The 23,649-nt window shown below is 35.7% G+C and overlaps 4 protein-coding genes across 10 annotated transcripts; 2 read left to right on the forward strand and 2 right to left on the reverse strand.

Moving 5' to 3' along the window:
* The first annotated feature begins 60 nt into the window (after positions 1 to 60).
* Positions 61 to 9,286, forward strand: LOC124634986. 2 transcript variants are annotated; one of them, XM_047170702.1, is made up of 6 exons: positions 61 to 269; positions 885 to 1,318; positions 1,394 to 1,549; positions 1,627 to 1,720; positions 6,181 to 6,265; positions 6,713 to 6,894. In XM_047170702.1, exons 2-6 carry the CDS (start codon positions 959 to 961, stop codon positions 6,747 to 6,749), a joined length of 732 nt encoding a protein of 243 aa, XP_047026658.1. In that variant the 5' UTR covers positions 61 to 269; positions 885 to 958; the 3' UTR covers positions 6,750 to 6,894. The 2 variants fall into 2 exon arrangements, with proteins under 2 accessions (XP_047026658.1, XP_047026657.1); XM_047170701.1 differs by lacking the exon at positions 6,181 to 6,265 and having other exon boundaries at positions 6,713 to 9,286.
* LOC124634984 (sodium/potassium-transporting ATPase subunit alpha-like) lies at positions 8,691 to 16,818 on the reverse strand. The gene is made up of 18 exons (XM_047170700.1): positions 16,453 to 16,818; positions 16,083 to 16,232; positions 15,485 to 15,657; positions 14,915 to 15,085; positions 14,678 to 14,807; positions 14,172 to 14,408; positions 13,849 to 14,064; positions 13,354 to 13,374; positions 13,011 to 13,201; positions 12,612 to 12,783; positions 11,702 to 11,850; positions 11,423 to 11,624; positions 11,191 to 11,345; positions 10,925 to 11,111; positions 10,508 to 10,747; positions 9,896 to 10,084; positions 9,672 to 9,789; positions 8,691 to 9,596 (listed from the first exon to the last, which is right to left on the reverse strand). Exons 1-18 carry the CDS (start codon positions 16,598 to 16,600, stop codon positions 9,482 to 9,484), a joined length of 2,964 nt encoding a protein of 987 aa, XP_047026656.1. The 5' UTR covers positions 16,601 to 16,818; the 3' UTR covers positions 8,691 to 9,481.
* A 147-nt stretch (positions 16,819 to 16,965) lies between these two features.
* Positions 16,966 to 18,872, reverse strand: LOC124634987 (enoyl-CoA delta isomerase 2). Of its 6 annotated transcripts, XR_006984949.1 has the most exons (5): positions 18,433 to 18,861; positions 17,961 to 18,342; positions 17,793 to 17,882; positions 17,350 to 17,719; positions 16,966 to 17,158 (listed from the first exon to the last, which is right to left on the reverse strand). XR_006984949.1 is itself a non-coding variant. In XM_047170703.1 (4 exons), the coding sequence occupies exons 2-4, from the start codon at positions 18,330 to 18,332 to the stop codon at positions 17,453 to 17,455; spliced, it is 729 nt and encodes a 242-aa protein (XP_047026659.1). In that variant the 5' UTR covers positions 18,333 to 18,342; positions 18,433 to 18,872; the 3' UTR covers positions 16,966 to 17,452. The 6 variants fall into 6 exon arrangements, 5 of the variants coding, with proteins under 5 accessions (XP_047026659.1, XP_047026663.1, XP_047026660.1 ...); XM_047170703.1 differs by having other exon boundaries at positions 16,966 to 17,719; positions 18,433 to 18,872; XM_047170707.1 differs by having other exon boundaries at positions 16,966 to 17,719; positions 17,961 to 18,345; positions 18,433 to 18,835.
* A 978-nt stretch (positions 18,873 to 19,850) lies between these two features.
* LOC124635446 (glycerol-3-phosphate phosphatase-like) lies at positions 19,851 to 23,278 on the forward strand. Its single transcript, XM_047171327.1, has 5 exons — positions 19,851 to 20,106; positions 20,356 to 20,516; positions 20,816 to 20,953; positions 21,039 to 21,382; positions 21,759 to 23,278. Exons 1-5 carry the CDS (start codon positions 19,890 to 19,892, stop codon positions 21,928 to 21,930), a joined length of 1,032 nt encoding a protein of 343 aa, XP_047027283.1. The 5' UTR covers positions 19,851 to 19,889; the 3' UTR covers positions 21,931 to 23,278.
* The last annotated feature ends 371 nt before the right edge of the window (positions 23,279 to 23,649 follow it).

The following is a 23,649-nucleotide window of genomic DNA, read 5'->3' on the forward strand; positions in this document are numbered from 1 at the left end:
ACTTCTTTCTAAGCTCGATGACACTTCTCAAACCTATTTGTCAAATAAACGTCAAAGCGATAAACTCAGTCAATAAATGTCACTGACTGTGCTGCAGTTCTGAGTTCTGTGGAGAACAAATACGTATTTTTTTAATAAATTGTTCAAATGATTAAATTAGACGTAAATTAACTGAGAAACTGTGTTCTGTTCTAGAGTGTTGGATAAAAAATATATAAAGACTGTGTGGTTTTAGAAAAAACATTCCTATGCATACATTTTCGTAGAAGGTAAGTCACGATTGTGTATTTAATGTATTTAGTATTTTTGTTTCTGGAAAATGGTAGGAAATTAAAGAGTAATTTTGTAACCATCGTAAGCATCTTGCACGTTAATTCATGAACTTCCTCGTATTGCATGCAGCGTTACCTTGAGTGAAGATGGATCCTAAGCAAGGTTGGTCCCACCAGCTACATTAAGTTAGCGAATTTAGTGTATTAGAGATCATAACAAACATGTATGTCCTTATCCAATCAATATATGCAATTGTAACGCTAATCATTGCTTAATGGCCATTGTCGTGTACTTGGTGTGTAATTAAGTTATACAATGTGTTAAAAAATAGGTGGGTTTCAGTAAATAAATGTTCCTGATGTATTTATAGTAAAAATCAGTTACTTAATTTTACAGATAAGTATGTTTAATTAGGGCACAATATTTAATTTGGATATTGTTAGGGGCTTAATTTGAACAGCATTTTTTTGATTAATACAACTATTAAGATTGTAAAATATTTACAAACTTATTTACCTAATGTTTTTGCTTAACCTAATTTTCAATTAGTGTGAAAGAAAATATAGCCAAGGTAATTTAATTTACATCTAATTCAATAATTGTTCTCATAGATACTTTTAATGAATCGGTGTCAACAATAATTGAGAGAAAAGTTAGGGGTTGGTTAAGTGGAGTCATTGACGACATGAGGCGCAGTAGCCCCGTACAACAGTGGCTTGATTCCTTGCCAGCTGATGCACCTGTTGAGGCTGAAACCACTGGCGATGAGGTGAAAGTCACTGAGCCTAAGTCTGATGATAGTAAAGCAGAGGAATCAGTAACTGAGAACACAGTCATTGAACCTATCAAAGAAAAGGAGGAAGAGGAGCAAAACTTGGAAGTTCCTGTAAAAGAAGCATGGAAAAGAAAGTCCCTTGATAGTGCTCTACTCACTAGTACTCCACAGAGGACCAATGTCAAGAGATTGCAGCGGGACCATTCAATACAATCGGAAGGATATTCTCCTAAGTTTAAGAACCCATTACTTAGGGATCATTCTCTCCAGGTACTGGACTGGTTTACTAGGGGTTAAGTGATACACATCTTGTAAATTTGTTATTTATTATGAAAATGTTTTCAGTCTGATAATAGTGGATCGAGTGGCAGCTCAGTGTTAAACGTATTAGGAGCACGAAAGGTTGATGCAGAGTCAGTTCTAATAGCTCTAGGCTTTGGGCCAAGTGAAAAGCAGCAGAAATTGCAAAGGATACCTGATAGATTTTTAGCTCCATCTAAAGTTAGTATTGTTATCGAAATATTTAATTAAGTGAAATATTCATTACCTTTTCCATATTTTGACTTGTATTATTTTAGCTGAAAGGCATCAGCACAGAAGATTTTATCAAGAAGGAACAACACTCAATGCGGATGCACGATTGTGGTATATTCGGGTACAGAGGACTGACAGGTATGTGATATTTCAAAACTTAAAAGGTATTTTGGTTGCATTTGCAGATTGCAGAGTTTATCTTGGGAAAACTAATATAAGGGGGTAAAATTACGAATTTTATCACGATAGTAATTTTTATTATTATAGATGTACTTTCGTAAACCAAGTTCTTGATTAAGTGTCCATCAAACTGCTTTCATTTACGTAGGTATTACAGCCGTAAAAATTCTCGTATGAACGCCTGAGACTAACACATGTTTTTAATGATATAACCAAAGCTTCATAAAATAATGCAGTATCAATAGATAATAACAGTATGGAAAAACTTATACATATAACATTACTAATATTTTGAGGGTAGGGTAAATACGCCAAATGTCGGCCTCCCCCCAAACTTCGGCCGTCTGTACATTTTCAGCTTGCATTCATTCAAAAGGTAATTAAGTGTTAGTTTTGCTCCCCGAATTGCAACCTTGGTTTATACTCTATACGTACAAATCGTTACTATCCGATTCTGTCACTTACTCTTCTCATACTGAGCGTCAGTAGCGATTGCGCCGTTGAAACATCAAATTCGTACGTAAAGTAGTAGCTTACTCGAAGTGAATACTCACATTTTGGGGATTGATATTAGAACGATAAAACATTTATTTATTTTTGTTTTAAGCTTGATTATCACTAATGGGTTATTTTTACTATATTTTAAGATAGTTTTTTCAGCGTTTTGTGTATATTTTTCAAGGAAAAATAGGAGGCCGCCATTAGGACAACAGTTTTGACTTAAAACCGGAGTCTCGGCCGTGGCCGACTTAAAGCAAATGCAGTCTATTTTATAAATTCCTATTGTACTAATTCCGTTGGCTTAACAAGAGAATTTGCAAAGCTTATAGGCAAATAGATCTATTTTACGTTTAATAGCCAAATAACGGCCGGGGTGATATTAGTTGAATCTCGAGAAATAAGGTACAAGAAATAGGGGCCGACATTAGAATCGTAAATAATCGTAATGTCGACCAGCCTCGAACTCAAGCGCCACTATACAGGCTGATGAAAAAATACTTTTATATTTTTTCATTTTCTCAGAATGAAATAATTTATTTATTATAATTCATTATATCGTATAGGAGTTAAGTTTAAATGTAGGAGTTGACAGTATTGTAGGCATGTTTATGGTAGCTTTATAGTTTGATACTTGCTATCCATTAAACCGTTCTTATTAGCTTAAAAAATATAAATGGTTGGTCGTGAATACGACTTTTTTTGTTTAGGGGAAACAAAAAAATATTTTACTATAAATTAAACAAATACAATTACAAATGTATACTTAGTATTATATTATAATTCTGCTAAAATAAATCATGTTAATAATATTTGTCACTGCCTTAATTTAAAACAGCCTATACCCGGCCGACATTTGGAAAAAACGCGACCGACCTTGGGCCGTGAATGGCCGACTTTAGGGTTTTTCTGTTCTCGACGCATCTAAGCCTTATTACTTTTTTCTTTTCGTAGAAATATCAATCTTATGCCTATAAACATGACATAGATTAATCAAACTATCCAAAACCGCATCAAAAACTATCTTTCGTTGGAAACTGACGGTGCTATAGCGAACCGCAAGCAGAAAATCGCTAAGGGGGCCGACATTTGGCGTATTTACTTATTGATTAATACACACATCAAAAGTGTCTAGGGATCAAGCATTTTTATGCGGATTTCTTGAGATTGAGATGTGGCTTTGTAATAAATTTATGATTTTATAAATTTATATGGATCCTTTTTGGTGCATTTCATAATTTGAATCAGGAACTGTGAATCAAATTCGAGTAAAAGATGAAAATCAGCTGTCAATATTTTCCCTATAAACACATACAACGCATTGAAGACATTATTAGTGCTACTGTTTCCCTACTACTGATTAAAACCAACGTTATTATGGAGCGGCGACGTCATTTAAGCAGGGAAGAAATGCTCAGAGCCGTGGGAATGATAGAAGCTGGTTCCCGGCAACGTACTGTGGCTTTAGCTCTGAATACAAGTCAGAGTGTTATCAGTCGACTTTGGACACGTTACCGAAGCACTGGTACCGTAGCTGAGCGCCATGGAGGACGGTATCGCTGCACCACACGGAGACAAGACCGATACATTCAAATCTTAACTCGAAGAGCTCCAACAATAACCGCCATGATGTTAGCCGTGAGGCTTCATCACTCTTCAGGGAACTTAATTAGCGACCAAACAGTCAGAAACCGCTTGCATGAAGTGAACCTTCATTCCCGAAGACCGCTACGGGTACCACCTATAGCAATGCACAATCGTAGGATTCGATATCAATGGGCTCTTGAACACAGAAATTGGGCAGAAGAACAATGGCGTTTCGTGTGCTTTTCTGATGAGTCTCGTTTTGGTATGAGACCGGATACAAGACGTATACGACACTGGAGAACCCCTGGACGCCAACAGCGATTAAAATCCTGCCAGGAAGTCCATCCTTATAGTGGTGGAACCATCATGGTATGGGCGGGTATTTGGATCGGCGGAAGAACTGAGTTGATTTGGATCAGAAGCAACCTCAACGCTCAAATTTATGCTGAGACGATTGTATCAGACGTCATCGTTCCTCTACAAGTGCAAATCGGTCCCTTATTTCAGTTAATGCATGATAATGCACGACCGCACACCGCAAGAGTTGTAAGACAGACTCTCGCGGCAGCTAACATCAATGTCCTGCCCTGGCCTGCTCAGTCGCCAGACTTGAACCCGATTGAGCATGCATGGGATATGCTACAGAGAAGAGCTCTGCCGAATATGGAGGGTATCCAGTCGCAAGAAGACCTTTTTTTGTTGTTGCAACGAACATGGGCGGCCATTCCACATCGTGATTTGGATGAACTCATTTTGAGTATGCCAAACCGATGTTCTTGTGTTGTTAGTGTTCGCGGTAGAAACACGGATTATTAATTGTTTAAGTTACCCAATAAACTTTTAAAGAAAACTGTTATTTCAGTCTTTTTTTTCGAACTTTTGTGTTAGTGTTTCAAATGTCAAAAATCCCTTTATTAGGAAAATGGCAAATTTCTTTATTAGTGCAAAGGTGACTTGGTTTATCGTTACTGTGACAAACGAAAACACTTTATTTGATGAATCCTTAAAGAAAATTTTAATTAATATCAATCAGGAGAAAAGTTATTGCAAAAATATATGTTGATCCCTAGACACTTTTGATGTGTGTATATTCAATAACTCGGATTTCAATTATGTGAGCTATAACTATTAAAGATTTTGCATTTTTGTTGGCGTCTTACTGTTATTTTTATCGATAGCGATCTTTAAAATCCAAGGTAAACGAAATAAAAAAAATACATCAGCTTTCCTTGCTTTCGCCAGCGGTTTTACCCGCTTCCTGAGGGAACTGCTACTACTCTGACAAACGTATCCATATACCTACAACTTTTTCTTTTAGTACGATCCGTCTTGAAAGGTAGATACATAATTCTAAACATGTTTAGGTTCTGTAATGCATGAATTACACTGGTCAACAGCATTTTTGGTGCAAAGGTGAAATATATTATTTCTTATAGATTATTTGATACGTAATCGAAGTCCAGAACATAAAGTTGCACTAGCACGTAGGGATTTAGAGATATACCCCTCCTAAAGTACCAAAAACGCGATTTTTAACGATATTTGACGATTTTTTTGAAGGACAGCAAAATTGTTTTTTAGTTTCTATCTATAGCATTATATAGTACCTACTACTCTTCCCGATTGAAATTCATTTTTATTTCGAACGCTAAGAGTTTAAATTTTCATGAAATATGTATACAGCTACGATAGTTCGATCTTCCTTACATTTTATTTGGCCTGTTAGTATGAAAAAACTCCACTTTAGTTATAAAATGGTATATATTAGGAAATAAAACTCGCAAAAATATAAATTAAAATAGGGTTAATGCGGGGAAAGTAGTACTATATGATGCTTTAGTTAGAAATTCCTATATAATTCTTCTGTCCCCAAAAAATGACATCAAATTTCATAAAAAAACACGTTTTTGGTACTTTAGGAGGGGTATATCTCTAAATCCCTACGTGCTAGTGCAACTTTATGTTCTGGACTTTGATTACGTGTCAAATATTCTACAAGAAATTGTATATTTCACCTTTGCACCAAAAAAAAATTTAATTTGTTGACCAGTGTTATCTATTTGACGAACTTTCAAAAGTGAGTGAGTGTGTCGAAAATGTATAGACTTGCTAACTGCCTGGTAGCAGTATAGAAATCAAAACACAGTCAATCTAAAGTCTAAAGATTCGAACAACTGCTAATAAATTTGTGGCCTTTGAATGATGTATTAAAATAATCATTTGCCAAGAATAGCTCACTTAATTCAGATCAGGGTATTAACCGTTTCGTCATCATTTTGCTGGTTTGTTTTGGTGAAGGGGAATACTAACAATTTTAATACAATTACTAACAGAACACTGCACGCCTGTTTGCCGTTTTATGAAACCCGTTTCTTCGAGTTGTCATAGGTCATATCAAGTTCCTGAGATTGCAGTGCAGTAAGTACTAACATAATTGTAGCTGTCTTGTCTGTGTTAGCTGGTACTTTAGACACGACATCTTACTTTAAGGTTCGCTTAGTAATTTCAATTTCCATTCTGCAACTTATAAATTAATTCTCTTGGTGACTAACATAGTGTAAGTACATAAAAAATGCTGAGCCTGCTGCGTGGGTAGTTGCGTGTCTATTTGTATTTCACTCCGGAGTTTTAAATGTAATGTATCAACTAACACTAGCCTGTCCGCCTACACGCAGGACAAAACTTGACGGTCAGTTTGTTGTGTCTATGTAAAAGAAATTACATAATTATGAACTTCTCCTGAGTAGCCACGTAGCTACTTTCGCACGGATTCAATGTATCAGTCCTTAATGGAGGTACGGTAAATTCTATGTCTAGTTTTAATTCAAATGTCAAAGATATCTAGCTCAGTTTGTACAATTTCAGGGAATCCTCATGTTCCACCGTCGACAATTGTAGCTAAAATAATTGGTTGCATCCTTCAAGATGAAGTTTGTCGTGAAGAGGCGGTAATAAAAGCCAGACATTCTATAGCTGATATGCGAACTCAACCTAATCTTAATGCTATCCTCGCCGCGCGCATGCGTAACAACTAACATATGTCGTGACCATGGGTTCGCTCTCTCCATGAAATGCTAGTTAAGTTCATGAAGTGGTCGCATTTCATTTTTTTGTGTCTGTTGGCCACATCATCATGTGGTTTGGTGAGGTCGCGCATGGTCAACATTACACGGATGCGGTCGGTTTAGATTATTAGGTTTTTGTTTTTTAACCAGTAAAAAAAGATAACACCACTTTGGTAGCCCCGCTTCTAAAAAGGACTTTAAGATTTCCAATAAATATTTTTAAAGTCATATCCTGAAATACGACCGTTCCATGAAATTATCGATCATTTCATGAAGTTAGCTAATCTGGCAACGACTCATCCAAATATTATTGATTTCTGGTGTACATAATAATAATAAATGATTCGTTAAACGCTTAATTGATTAAAAAATCTGTGCAATAAGTTTTCATATTAGCTCAAAATTCTAAGCTCAAATAATTGGTGAAGGGTGTTTTTTCGTAGGTAGGCACACTTACTTAGATATCATAAAAATAAAAGACTAATACCATTAAATGGAACAAATATAATGTAATTGTGTTGATTTTAATCACAAAACTAAATCACAATCTGTACCTTATCCGTAAGGCACAAATACTAAAAAAATGCCTTAGTCATAATAGTCAGTTTCGTATATTCCTTTTAAAATAATAATATATACCTAAATGTCTATGTGTGATTTAAAATCGTGATAAATAAGCTATTTGTAGACAGTTAATTTATGTCTGAATGTCTCTGAGTAATGAACTTATATTTTAAAGAGGCCAAAAATAATCTTATTGCAATACAAAAATCTGAATGAATGATAAAATATTCCTTATTAAATTATTAAAAACAAAGTAGTAGTTATAGGAGACTTACTTTGCAGTTGATCATTTTGATAATTAAACTTAGATAAGTAATTCATTTTTGTTCGTAAGTACTGCGTAAAATGTTATTGTAAATCCTACTTGCGCGTGAGTGTGGACTGAGTACTTATCGTTTGATATGTTATGTGAATAGTTCAAACACTAATGTAGTTATTTTTGTGTCTTAGATACCTACTTAGTCACATAAGGGTCATATCAAACTTGCCTGACATTAAGATAAAAAGCAAAACAATTATCTAAAATTGATTTACTTATGAAAGTTAATAATGATGATGAATATTAATAAATGTAATAAATTTCATAATACTTAAATTAATATTTATTGACTTATTAAAACGTTGACGAGTTGTTTAAGCGATAATATGATCTTTCAATTTCTCTTTAGTATAGTTTGTACAAAAAATATGCTTTGATATATTAATGAAAATGTTCTATTATTTCAGAGATAGTTTATTGTAGGCTGTATTACCAAAGCAAAGTTGAATTTTATCAAATTTTATTCAATATGGTTAAGCAAATTGTCAATGTAACTGTTTCTATAAATATGGTTCAAGAAAAGTGCTAATGCATAAATATTTTAGCAGTCATTTCAAAGAAAACTTATACGTAACGAAATCTCGAAGATCGCTCGAGATAGATTAAGACGTGGAGTATTGTCTTTAGCCCTTTTGTTATTGTGTGTTTTATCATATTGTATTTCTTAGATCTGCTTCTTTCAACTAGTAATTATAGAGCTAAAAAATAGCTTTAAGTAATATTGACATATCTTGGTATTTATGTATTAAAGCACTAATATTTGCCAATCCCAGTGTTCAAATAGACATGCAAGAACAAAATGTAAAAAAACTACCTATATATTTAATTACCTGCTTACATATATTGAAATCATAAATTAAACTAGGTAAATATTTGCTAATTTAAATCATGACTGTTAAAGATGAATAAGTTTTATTTACTTGTGCCTTATCTAAATGGGTACTTGCATATTAATGAAAAGTCAAATCATTCCTATGTCTAGCGCATTTTATGTGGGCGGTAAGAATCATTATTCAATGAAAAGTAATGATTATTACCTTTGTGTACGCAGTATGTGACTGTTCCTAACCAAAGTTTTTAAGTCTCGGAAAGCGATTGAAATGCAACTAGTGCACGCTAATATTCGTGTGTAAATCAATCACTTGCAGAGAAATTAAGAACAACATTCCTATATGATAGGGAGTGAAAATGTGTCGCTAGCCATCAGAACGCGAGTTGTTAGATGAGATCTTAATATTAATTTATGTATGTTATTTAAAAATGTAAGGTAGCGTAGCGATCATTCATTTCCTGAAACCAAGGTCTGCAATTGTGCACCGGCCTTAAACTATTGTGATGTTTGTTAATGTGACCTGATACTGAAATGTCATATTATTTTTGCTCATTAGATAAATTAGGTACTTAAATGTTTAACTTGTATTATTTAGAGATCTGAGTGTGTGGGATCAAAATGTAAAATAAAATTCAGTAAACTACCTACTATTTTCTGGATTCTATTGTTTTATTTATTAATTCGTTACACATTTGTCCTACCGAGCTTGTTATAAATAACCTATTGATATACATTAACTAAATATAACAGTTATCAGCGGATACGTCGTAGTAATGTATTATTTTGCTTTAATTTAGAACAGGAAACTTTATCGTAATGGACAATTACTGAGCGTTATTGGCTATACAGCAACATTAATAAAGCGTTAAAGAGTTATACCATCCCCCAAACAGTTTCCTTCTGATGCAGTATTTTCTAAATTCATCGAAGACGAACATGATGCAACAGAATGGCAATCCCAGGAACCACCTGTGATAAAACTGGTCTCACAAAACTAATCCACGCATAACGTTAAAATAATGAATAGACGTACGTAACCATTACCATCTTAGGCGAAGAGGATACGTGTGGAAGAAATCATTGAGTCCTGGAATGTAGCAAATGGCGCATGAAAGTACTAGCTCAAATACGAGTCCCATATTCAAAATTTTATTTTTCATTCCTGGAATTCATCAAAAATCATTTTATTGGGCTTATTTAAGAATTGATGGAGATGAAAACATTGGCAGCTGCCCAACATTTTAATTATAGCAGTTCCATCCTCTTACCAACGTGAAACAAAGAGTTATATCTAGTCTTGCAAATGACGCCATTCATCATTTGCGTGAGCACCACGGCTACGAAGTAAGCTGCTTGTGAAGCTCGCTCAATCTCTTTACGTTCCTCGTAGGTCCACTCCTGACCCAGAGAGTCTGTTAGGTCACTGACAGCCTCGTTGTCCCATCTTTGTCTTATACCTGGATCAAGGGTGCTTTGTTTTAACAGATTTGGGAAAAGTATGAGATCAAAGGGTAAATATGCAATTTTATCAGCAATGCAACACCTACCAGGAACTGGGGATAAAGAAAGCCAAAATTATTGTTTTTAGGATTGCATGATGTAGATAAACAAGAACCTACTTCTCGATGCAAATTATTCCAGCACCAGGACGAATACGATATTGTTATAGATCTAGGTATGTGTCTACCTATTCTTTCCTTTGAAACAGGACAGTCGGACGAATAGTCAGTTATCGTGTAAGGATTTCATTTCTTATTCAGTTACTTAATACTAGCAACTAAGAACCAGTTTTTGTCAAATCCGTAACCATAGGAAATATCACGACATGGCACCTACCTAGACATGAAGAAAATTTTAATTTAAAAGCAGTTATTTCTTACCAAATAAACTGGTAGGATAAAAGCCATGTTCGGCCATTACAATGAAGTAAGCGTACATGCCAGCAGCAAATTCTATGAGACCTAAATGTCCGTACACTAATCTTAACATTTTGGACGACACGAGAGGGTCACGGCCGCGAGCACTTCGGGTCATGACGTCAGATTCTGCATGCTCGTAAGCCAGCGCCACAGCCGGCCACATGTCTGTGCCCAAGTCTATGCATAATATGGTCATAACACCTTCAACAAAATAACACGGATGTTATTTATATTCCTCGCTCCCGTAGATATTATGAATTTTAATGCGATATGCGCGAATCAAATCCATTTTTAAATGTATTTTACATATATTGGTGTTTTTCTTTGTTTAATAACACGAAACTATAAATTGCCAACGTAGGTACCTACTTTACTTACTTAATGGTAAAGGTATAGAAAACAGTATGAACATTAACACTGGTGCTATTTCTGGCACGTTAGAAATGAGTATGTAACAGACAGATTTCTTGAGGTTGTCAAATATCCTCCTTCCTTCTTCGATACCGGTCACGATGGTAGCAAAATTATCGTCCATCAAGATGAGGTCTGCTGTTTGTTTGGACACCTGGTAGAAAGATTAGTGGTCTTAAATTACCCCAGCGGAAAACATCGAAAATTATAGAGAAATGATAGTGAATGACTACCTGTGATCCAGTGATGCCCATAGAAATACCTATGTCTGCTCGTCTCAGCGCCGGCGCATCGTTAACTCCATCCCCGGTCACAGCCACCACGCTACCTTGACGCTGACAAGCCTCAACTATCTGAAGCTTTTGCGTGGGAGAAGTTCTTGCAAACACTTAAAAGATGCAGTTGACGTGAAATTGAATTAAGCCTGGTATAATCAATTAATAATGATTTTGTATTTATTCTTACCTATTTCATAATGTTTATCCAGAGTCCAATTTAATAGATCGGGGGTCATGTTTCTCAGTTCGTTGCCAGTGACAACATGACATTTGGGGCTCGTGGCAATTCCGACTCTGGTGGCTACTGCGCGCGCGGTGGTTGGGTGGTCGCCAGTCACCATGATCACTCTCACACCAGCCTCGCGCACGCGCCCTATTGCTGTCTGAACCTAATATACGTAAAATCACTTTTGTTAAGTAGGTAAAACTAGGAGGTTAGGTAACTATAAAATCAAACATTACTGACCTCCTCTCGAGGTGGGTCCATGATACCCATTACGCCTAGCAGGCGTAAGTTTTCGACTGGGAAATTAACATCATCCGTATCAAACAGAAAATCCAAAGGAAACTGCTTTGCATTTAGAAGAAGGTCAGCAAAGGCCATAATTCGTTCACCTTAAAATATGCATATGACGGTATCAAATCTGTGTTTTGGATGGCACGTTAAACTGTAGTAGGTCCCGGCTGTAACTGAACATCTTTGACCGTCGTTACGGGTAGTCAGAAGCCAGTCAGTCTGACACCAGTCTAACCAAGGGGTATTGGGTTGCCCGGGTAACTGGGTTGAGGAGGTCAGATAGGCAGTCGCTTCTTGTAAAGCACCGGTACTCAGCTGAATCCGGTTAGACTTGAAGCCGACCCCAACATAGTTGGGAAAAAGGCTCGAAGGTGAAAAAGGAATTGAGTCTCTACTCTAGAGGCATAACTACGAGTAGGTGCCTATTTCAGTAGTTTAAGTTTTTAGTTACCTATAGCTACTTTCTGAACAAGAATAATAAACCTATTTTGTAAGTATAATATCTACCTAAGTATAAAATCATTAATGTATCAATAATAAGTGTACGTGTGTAAGTGTGTAATTACATGGTACATATGTACCTAATTACATAATGATTTCAAAGTACAGTTCTAGTTGTCTTTAAAAATGTTTGTTTTTCATTCAGATTCAGGATGGTAGGTATACGTACCATTCACTGAATCTGACTGAATATTTATGAAATCAACCGTAACACTACGTTGAATTTGTAGAAAATTAATAGCAACAAAAATATTCAATAGCAGGATCAATTTATCTCGTTAGGCGGCTCATTTATTTAGGTAAATGTAAATGGACATCTTTATTACACAAGGAGATAAAACTAGACGTGAATACTGACCAGAGCTGGCCAAATTTTCAGTGACTGAGTCGGCCATTAGCTTCATATCTTTTGTCAAAGTTATATCTTTGGTATCAGTAGCAACGGTGGAACAGCGAGCGAAGATGATCTCCGGCGCCCCTTTCATCATTACTATAAATTGCCCCAACGATGTATCGAGATGCACACTGACCTAGTATTTGAATAAATATTAAAATGCGTCATTCGGAATATCAGTCGCTAAGTATTTATTTCCAGATTACCTTAATGTTTTAACGATCAATATCAGCTTATCACACCACATAGTGCTACCTATGGGCGTGCGTACCTAAGGTACAGATTACTAAATGGTTACTACACCTAAGGGCTGGAGGTTGTTGATGGATAATTTCTAAATCTAAGAAACAAACACAGATTTACTTGATACTTATTCAACGAGTTGAAGGGTATTTCAGCAACTTTAGGATTATTTTTCCTGACAGTAATTGGGTCATTGTATTGAAATAGGAAATTTAAAATAGCTGTCTCAGACGCATCGCCATGTATTCCACCGCCACGCTTAACGTCTGCGTTGCTGCACAAAGCTCCACATTTTTTCAAGTATTCGTAGGCTGGAAACAGAAGATTAGGAATATCTACTTATTAGGTAGATACCTATATCTAATGGATGAAGTAATTACCTTGATTACCTATATTCATATACGAAAAAGGAATCGAGCGAATAATTTAGAATGTCTAGGTAGGTGCGTTGGTATTTACTTACCATGATTGTTCTGTACCGCATCTGCAAATAATTAGTTAAAATAAATTATCAGTCCATGAAATTCTCTTATTATATCAGCCTATTGCTGTCCACTGCTGAAAGTAGGCCTCAACCAATGAGCGCCAATCATCCTGGTCTTTGGCAGCTCGCATCCATCCATTGCCCGCCATCTTCAAATCGTCGTCAACGGTGCAGCAGTCCTGCACTAAGTTTGCCTAATAGCGGTCTCCAATCTCCTTTTACTAAGTGCATACCACTGCATAGGTATAAGTAGGGTACATATACCAAAACAGCTTTATTTTTTAAATTTTTGTGTAAGTGTCTGATTGTTCTCTGAAATGGCATGATTTTTATCCGGTGGTTGATAGACAGCACTTAGCTGAACTTAGGCTACTTTTGAACCAGTTGCCGGAAGTAGTTCCCTGAACGTGGGTGATACCGCGGAGAACAGCTAATTATTGATAAATCTAGTAACAAATAACAGTGTCGCCTTACTATTGAATTCAGAGTCTTTGACGAATAAAACTTTGTTCCACGTCCATATATGTTGTACGACCATCTTATTCTCTGTGAGAGTGCCAGTTTTGTCGGAGCATATTATTGAGCAGGCACCCAGAGCCTCTATTGCGTCTAAATTTCTTACCAAGCAATTCTTTTTCACCATTCGCTGGGCAGTTATCGTTAGTGAAGCCGTAACTGTTGGCTGTAACCCTTAATCATCAAAAAATACGTAGGCATTATCACACATTACAATAATATTGAAAACTAAGTGCATGAGTTTAACTACTTTAAAAAGTACAATAAATATTGAAATGCACCTTCAGGAATATTGGCGACAATCATTCCAATAACGAATATGATAGTCTGCATGAAAGGATAGCCGAGAGCTAAACATGCAGATGCTATAAACACTCCGAGTCCTAAAGCCCATACACACATGTATCTCATGAAGCGGTGTAACTCTCGAGTCAGTGGGGATGGTCCCGGGGTCAGCCGCGCTGCCAGCCCGGCCACGCGACCCATTGCCGTCAGATCACCGCAACACAATACAACACCTGCATTTATAAACAGACTACAAGTCTATCCAGTGGAATCTACAGAACTTGTTCAATAACTTTGCTAGTCAAAATGCATGAAGAAACCACTACTGCGCATATGCGAGACGTTAAATGAATAACTTCAGATTAGCAAAGCTAATTGACGAGACCACTTAACATCATTTAGGGGCTAGTTTGTCATCTTTCTACTATCTTTGTTTTATAGATTTACTGGGCACCATAATTTTAGTTCTTGGCCTCGATTAGAACGAAATTTAATAATATACCCAAAGCCCAGCCTTCCACACATTGGGTCGAGAAGAAAGCAACATTTGCCGATTCAAGAATGTTCGGAACTCCTTCAGTATTACTCTTGGTTACTGCCACTGATTCACCAGTCAAAGAGGAATTATCAACCTGCGAATAGATAACCTTTACATTACTAAGCTCGATCAAAGCACGTGCATTTGCATCCTCACGCGGTATGTGCACGTGTCAGTTGCAGATAATATGATGATGCGTACTTTGAATCCCTTGCTGTCGATAATACGTATGTCTGCCGGCACTATGTCTCCAGCCTGTACGATCACAATATCACCCTTGACGATATCACGCACAGGTGTCTCAGTACTTAACACCCCTGCTCGAATACAGCTCGCGGTTGCTGGTATCATGCTGTTAAATATTTTCATTATCTGAAATAGACGGCAGGATCATTCAGCCAGGATATGAAACAATCGGTCAATTATTTAGATCAGGATTTAACGTAGGCGGGTACAATTGTGTTCTCCACTTACCTTCCTATTACCTAGCACTTATTTTAAGCTATTATTAGAATCCTGTGTGTGGTATGTGCCTGCTTACTAACAGGTACGTAGGTACTCCTATTGTTGTGAATAATAAAAAAGACCCTTCCATCCTAATTGATTGGGTATGAAGGTAAAAAGGTTTTTCTTATTAGAAGACACTTCTTGTCCATCTAATTAAGGCAACAAAATTGTGCACATCCAGTCTTTCGGAACTACCTACTTAAGTAAACCCATCACTGCGTTATAGTAATAAATTAGGGAATATAATAGATAATAATTGCAAACCTTGGAACTTTTATAGTTATGATAGAAACTGAAGAGCCCACATGTGAGGTCGACGGCAATTAACACGCAGCCCAGATAAAGGTTATCAGTTGTGGGGTTCGCTTTCGATGACGATTCTATTAGATACGCCACCAAACACATTAGTGCGCCCAACCAGATTAGTATGGAAAACCCTAAAATTCAAATAAAAACAGCAGATTCTTAGTCACGAGTACCTGACTAAACCCTGCTATGATATCGATTTATAATTTGTGATTTTTCAGGACACAGCTTTCTTAATTAACTATCACCACAGATTACAGAATACTACGTTAACTACGTACCTACTATCACTTAAACAAACACATTATTGAGATAACATGGACCTTTGCTCCCGAGAGGATGGGACCATAAATACATAGGTAGGTAATATGAGAAAGTTTATTTTTTGTTAATTTGTAATTGTAATGTACTCAGTGTGTAAAACTATGCACATAATTAATATGAGTCCTATTGTTACCTACTTGAAATACCTAAATGAATTTGAATGTGTAGGTATGTAAGGTGATTTGGAAATGCATTAATTTCTGTATGTTTTCTTCAAAGGTGGTGAACTTACCTGTACATAGAGATTTTATTAATACTTTTGGCCACCCATATTCACTGGCAGGTGTTAGTGTATTGGGCCCATAGTATTCAAGCAGTTCTCGAGCCCTAGCATTTGTCAATCCATTTATTGGGTCTGTCTGCAGCTGTTCATATAATTGTTCTACAAAATGCGAAAGTTGACTTAGAGCAGAATGACCCAACTTGTTTAGCAGTCTACCACCACAACCTGCCAAACTATAGGTCACGAGGAGGTAGGTACCTACGTTATACGGGCATTTTGGCCTCGTCTCAATACTTTCAGCTTAAAACATTATTTGTCCGTGGTTTCAGCCGCGTCTTAAGGGAACGACTTATCGCACCCGGATAAAATGTTTACTTACTTAACGGTATCAGGTGCATATCAGTCTGTATTTCTCTCTTCAATAAACTGAGTCGCGTGTTACTCAGATCTCTTGGTCGCAGGCCTTTCGGCCGTATCGGGCGAAAGAACTCCGATATCGAAGCGGTACTTGAACTGACCGAAGACATTTTTTATATTATTTATTAGCTAATATATTGTTAATGTTAATACGCCAAATAGCATAGGTATAAATGAAGATATTTTCCTTATACAATCTAGTTGGTTGCTGTTGGCTACATCTATGCATAGGTAGGTAGAGATTTAGATAACGTGATGAAAGCCTCTGAAACCATGTGTACTTTGCTCCGCTAATAGACAATATTGACATTAGCGCCATCTATCGGTTCTGACACAATATAATTTCAACCAAATAATTGGCTCTTTTAAGGAGTTAGAAGTCACCTAACTATAGGTTTTGAGAACTCACTTGTATAAAAAATTAAATACATACTATATCTTAGGGGACAGAAGTTTGAATGTAAACAAAAAAATATACATATAGATATTTTTTTTGTTTTAATCATTTTTAAGTATGTATACAATCGGGAAAACCGAAAATACTGGTGACTGTAACACCTGGTATCTTTTAGATCTCATTTTCCTTAACAGGTGGCACATCTTAAATGCTTACTGATAATTAAAAATATATGGATCACTTTGTGTGTTTAAATGCTTAAAGAATAAATCATCATCATCATCATCATCTCAGCCATAGGACGTCCACTGCTGAACATAGGCCTCCCCCTTTGATCTCCACAGATACCTGTTGGAAGCGACCTGCATCCAGCGTCTTCCGGCGACCTTTATAAGGTCGTCTGTCCACCTCGTGCTGGAGTGGAGACCACGGACTAGCAAGCGCAGCGTATAAAGAATAAATACTCTTGATCTAATATAACAAAAACTACATACATTTATGTACATACATACTTATAAAAATATTTAAATGTATTTTTTACACATAAATATTAAACAAGTTTTGCTTATATTTTACTTCTCTGTCCTTTTATCCATATGGCATTGAGTTCCTCTATTTCTTTGTCATTGGCTCTCAAAAGTTCTTCTCTCACAGCATCCCTTACCAACTTCTTAGTGATTGTAATACAGTGCTTGGGGAGTTTTGACACCTCAACTATTTTGTCCCAAACTTTACTTTGAACTTCCTCAGGCTTGTAAATGTAATTTACAAAACCATATTCAAGAGCTTCTTTTGCAGATAGTCTGTAGTTACAGAGCAACATCTCAATTGCCTGAAATTCAAATATAAAAAATAAGTTTTTTTTCAGGGAGTGTAATTTTAATTATGTCAAATGCCATACATACCTTCCTTTCACCAAGTAGTCGTGGAAATGTGAATGTTGAACACCCTTCAGCAACAATGCCCAGTTTCGTAAATGGAGTTAAGAAATATGACTGGAACCGAGAAACATTTAAATTAATTACATGATTAAGCTTTCTTACTAAGGTAAAAAATAGGTACAATGTACTTACTTTATCTGAAGCAAACACCATGTCACAAAGTGCTAACGTTGTGGCCGCAATACCAATAGCGGGTCCATTCACAACCGCTATCAGTATCTTAGGAAACATTATAAATGCATTGATATATTCCTTCAGCACATTCAAGTGGTTGCCTGTATTGGAATCTGGTGGAGCAGAGAAATCATTGCCACTGCTGTAAAAGTCTCCAGTGCCAGTCAGCACCATCACAGAAATGTTTTCATCTACTGCAGCTTCATTCAGTATTCTTATTACTCGCTTGTACATCACCTGGTCTATGGCATTTTTCTTACTGGGCTTGTTGTATTGAACTATTTTAACACCTCCTTGCTGAGTTTCAATAATGGTCTCCTTGATATCCATCTTGAAGAATCTACTGACAACAAACTGTTAGTGTCTAAAGTCCAATGTTCAATTCAGGTCCAAAGTGCAAAGTACATCAAAAATAATTGTACTTACTTACCAAAACAAGCAAATTCTTGACGGACTTTAATAATTAACACTTGATACAAGAGAATTAAGTGAAAAAGTAGCTTTTGCTCAGCAGCCACTTAGATACTAACGTTTCGAATATTTTCAGATCAGTTAAAAAGTAGATGCCAGTTTAGTTTTGCCCAAAAATATGATCGCAGTAAGTATTTAAAGGCAGAAACAGCAGCCTTATCAACTTATCAGACGAACAAAATAAACAACAGTATTGTTTCTATCGAACTAGTTTTAGAATGGATTTGCCGACTGGACTTTCCAGTTCACTGATAGGTCAAATGAGTGTGAGCAAGAATTAACATAAATTTGGCATTCAAGAATCGCTTAAAAATGTTAAATAGCCCTCCCTGCTGTTTGTTTTTATTATAATAGCATTGACAATTTGACATGGCATTGACAGACTCACCGCAAGCTGACGCTTGACAAACAGCCAGCTGTCAAACGTCAAAATGATAAGGCCCATAGATGTAATAAACTATAAACAAGATTGCGCACTCTCAAAATATATATTTACGAAAATGAACTCTATTCTAACGCAATAAAGTACTAAATTGGTTGCATAATACACAGAGGCAAATCCGAGCCGAGAGGGATAGTTAGAACGGAGGCCGTTTGTCTCTTTCTAACACCTTGCCAGCATAAAAAAATGTTGTGGTCAACAGTTTTTTTTGCCCAAAAAAACAATTGAATCACTTATTTTAAATATAAACAACATACATTTTTATTTTGCGTTTTTTATTTTCTAGCGGTAACCCTGAACATTCTTGGCGCGTAATCAGCATTTAAAATTGTGTTAATGTTTTTTTTGTATTAAATCAATTTAAACTATTAAAATGGTGAAAAAGTGTTGCTTTTATACTTGTGAAAGTGAATCCTATGGTGGTTGCAATATATCGTTCCACAGGTAAGCTAATAATAACATTTTCGTAAATCAAACAACTAGGGTGCCCATGAATTCTTGTAATGAGTCAAAATATGGGTGATGGATTTTAAAACTGTTGTACTATTGTTATAGCTTCCCAAAAAAATGTAGAAAGGCGATATAAATGGCTCAGCAGTCTATATGTGAAGCAAAAATACAAAAAAATCTGTCTGCTCGTCGAATCTTCCCGTTTTTATTACTGCTAATTCCCGCTAATTATTAAAGGCCTATATTTGTATTTTAAGGTCACAAACTGCGTAAGTTAAAACTTCAATACCAATCTGTGATTAATAATCTTAGCAAACTCGGATTGGTCTCACATAGCTTAATCTCATAGTCACCCTATTAGAAAGGGACAGACGGCCTCCCTACTAACTGTTTCACTCGGCTCGTTTTTTGGTTAAAAGTGCGCAGTCCTGTTTACTATATTATGTCTATGATAAGGCCTGACAGCGAACAGCTGACATTGACAGATTTGACCTAGCCTAGCCCTTGGATTTGTGCGAACGGGAATGTTTAAATTGCTGAATAAGATCTTAAACATTAACAGCGTCAGCTTGCATTCTTCCATAAAAATATATGGTATAGTTAAATTACCGCACCAAAGCAGGCATTTGAGTACGAGCGGCACCATGTTTAAGTCAGCGGTATTCAGTCTCCAAGATGCTTCAAAAGATCAAGTTCAAGAGTTCTTGAATTCTTTTGATACGGTATTAACTGATTGTGACGGTAAGGAAAATTTTATTATATCCTGCTGTATCGTTTCTGGCTTAGAAATGTGCTTATTAACTTTAATTTCAGTTCCTGAAATATTTGTTTAGAAGAACTATTATAACCAATAATATTAGAAATCATAAAGTTACCTTGATTATAAAGATAACTGTTCACCTACAGGCCTGTATAGTCATGGAATAAAACCTTCAGACAGTTTTCAACATATACATACAATGCATACTTACAATGATTTTCATTTCTCAGGTGTTCTCTGGATTGACAATAATGCAATCCCTGGTGCTGCAGATGCAATGAATCATTTCCGAAAATTGGGAAAGAAAATATTTTATGTAACAAACAATTCTACTAAAATCCGCAGTGAGTTTGCTGCTAAAGCTACACAGTTGGGTTTCATTGCTAATCAGGTAAGTTATGAAAATAGAAAAATATAATAAATAGGTTCATAAGTTTAGAAACAAATAGTACATCATCCAGAACTATCAGCAGAGCATGTTTTCTTATTCCATGCTCTTCTAACTTGCAAGTTATCTATTACTTAATACATGAAATATAAAATTCAAATAAATTATACCTGCCAATATAATCAATTGCTAGAAATTGCAAAAGTTCTGAAAAAAAAAATTATATCAACTCCCAATCATGTTTTTAACAAGTTTTAAGTAATCTGCTGATAATTCTTGAAAAACGTTTGTATCTTTTGCAGGATGAAATCCTCTCAACAGCATTCTTAGTGGCTCATTACCTGAAAGGTATTGGCTTTACTAAAAAGGTATATTTACTGGGTTCCAATGGAATCGGAGAAGAATTAAAAGCTGTTGGAATTAGACATATTGGTGTTGGGGTAAGTTATGTGAAAATGTATTTAAAATTAGTTCTTAAATAATTGCATTTAAGGTTTGAATTAATGATGAAATATTTAATTTCAGCCTGATCCTGTGAAACCAGATTTTAAAAATATGCAGCCATCGGAATTAGACCCTGAAGTTGGCGCAGTAGTGGTGGGCTTTGATGAACATGTCAGTTACCCAAAGTTCATGAAAGCAGCTTCCTACCTTGCATCTGAAGAATGTTTATTCATTGCAACAAATACTGACGAAAGGTTTCCTAAGGGCGGATCTATTGTTGTGCCAGGAACTGGTACATTGGTCAGGGCTGTTGAAACTTGTTCTGAAAGGAAAGCTCTGGTTCTTGGAAAGCCTCATAGTTATGTTAGGAAGTATCTTGAATCTTGTGGACTGAACCCTGCAAGGACTTTGATGATTGGGGACAGGTAAAGGCTTTTTATTTATCAACCCCTCTTTTTCAAGTACAAATATGGTACTAATGTTGAACTTTGTCATTCATGTTGTGGAAGAAATTCTATAAGACCCTTGAGATTGGTCACCTTTTTTAATAGAAACATTTTACCATGCATATTTTGAAGTAGGTATTGGTTAACACTAATAAGATACATAGACAGTTTAATCAGTTTTGGTCAAAGGAAAACTGATTGAAATGGCCATTCAATTAAGCTGCTAGCCAGTTTAATTGAATTGCTATTTCAATCAGTCGGCTGCATCATATTCACTTTGCTATCAATTTGACTTCAGAATTTCATTCAAAATTCTCACTCACAACAACTCAATCATTTAATCTTGATTTTTCAGATGCAATACTGACATCGAGCTAGGTGTGCGCTGCGGCTTCCAAACACTTTTGGTGCTGTCAGGAGTCACTTCGAACAAGGATTTAGAAAAACTGCGCAATGAAAAGACTCCGCCGCTACCTGACGTCGTCTTGCCGAAGTTAGGGGATCTACTCCCTCTACTACTGTCATAGTACAAGTACAATATCTAGACTAGACAAAATGGTAGACAAAGTAGAATGTTCAATGCATAGGTCAATTCTAAACCAAGGGTAGTTATTCATAAGCAGTGTACTCACACATGTATTATTAAGTTACAATATATTATTCAAAATAGAAAATGCATTACTTAGATAAGTAAAATGTTTAGCCAGCACAATCTGACATGTGGTATTTTATTAATTAACTAGCTTGACTTATGTTGTTACCAGTGCGCTTACTGTGTTTTATTAAACTGTGATTTTTTTACATAGATATAGGAAATTTTGTATGCAGAGCAATATTATGTAATATGGCGCCCACCTTCCTGGAATTTTATTTTTTTTATGTTATATATAATGTTCAGTGTTTAACTATCATTTTCAATGTCTACCTCACCTGAACTCCATGAAACACTATATTATACACAAACCATCTACGACATGAGTAGGTATCCCTCGTATTTTTAATGCACATGTAGTAATCACAACTGAAATGTAACTTATAGTATTTTTGGTTCATTCTATACTTGTATTATTTATATTTTTGTGTACTGGTTAGAAAAAAAAAAGGATCCCAATCGGTCAATTAGTATAAAAAATAACGTACACATGCAGCAACAAAAAGGGTCAAAAAAAGAAGTTCCAGCTTTAACCTTGGACTGTGAAAAGGCTTTCATTTGTGATATATAATATTCTTACAAGTCCAACAGTATGTGTTATCTATGCAGCTCAGAAGGAACTCTATTTGCCATAACTCTATCTTTCATATCGCCGTTCACTTCTTTGTAGTTGTGATAGATACCTATAAAGCTTTTTAAGTTTCTACACTTCAATCGAACCCGCCACGTCGACGATGCTTTATTGATTTATCTTGATACTGTGATGCATTAATTAACCTGCAGAAATGTAACATTATTTATCCATAAGATATTTTGTAACCACCCATTATGTAGGTTTTTTTTAATACGCACTTTTTAAACGTTTCCGAAGAATGCTAATTTAATTTGTTTTTGTTCCAAAAACAAAGGATAGTGTCAAAATCCTAAAATGAAATACCTTCCTATATAATATGTATATTCATGTATAAAGATATGTATATTAAAATGAATAAGGGCCTAACTGTAAAATTTGAAAAAAAATATGGCAATAAATCAGACTATTTTAGGTCATCGGACTACTGTTATTTAATTTATTACATAGGTATATTATTTATCATTTAACATTGCTTTGTTGACTCTATCACTGTATGTGTTCATTCGTGTACAGAAGTAAATTCATATTTTATTACAGTTGTGAAGTATATAATGTACAGTGTTGCTTTTAATAAAAGATTTACATCGTTCGATTTTTTTTCCATCTATCTAAGTCATAAAGTCGAGCACCCTGATTGAACTGTGTAGTTGACACACAACAGGTACCTACCTAAATGACTATTTCACGCTACCTACATATTAAACATTGGTACGGTCTACAGCGCAATTTGTTACCTAACAGAGTCTGATTGTAGAGTCCAATAAGATTTATACTATGGGATTATTGTGTTTAGTCAAAAAAGGCGTTATTTATTTATTTAAACTTCATGTAAAAAAAACAGTACCTATGCGGACATAACATAAGTCCTAAATAGAAAGAACCATCCGCTTGCTAATGAAATTAGGGCATGATGCGATATCTGTTCTCTATTGCGGATTATAAGATTGGGTTCGTTAGCTT

Source organism: Helicoverpa zea, chromosome 12 (genome assembly GCF_022581195.2).
Source record: "Helicoverpa zea isolate HzStark_Cry1AcR chromosome 12, ilHelZeax1.1, whole genome shotgun sequence".
Lineage (NCBI taxonomy): Eukaryota > Metazoa > Arthropoda > Insecta > Lepidoptera > Noctuidae > Helicoverpa > Helicoverpa zea.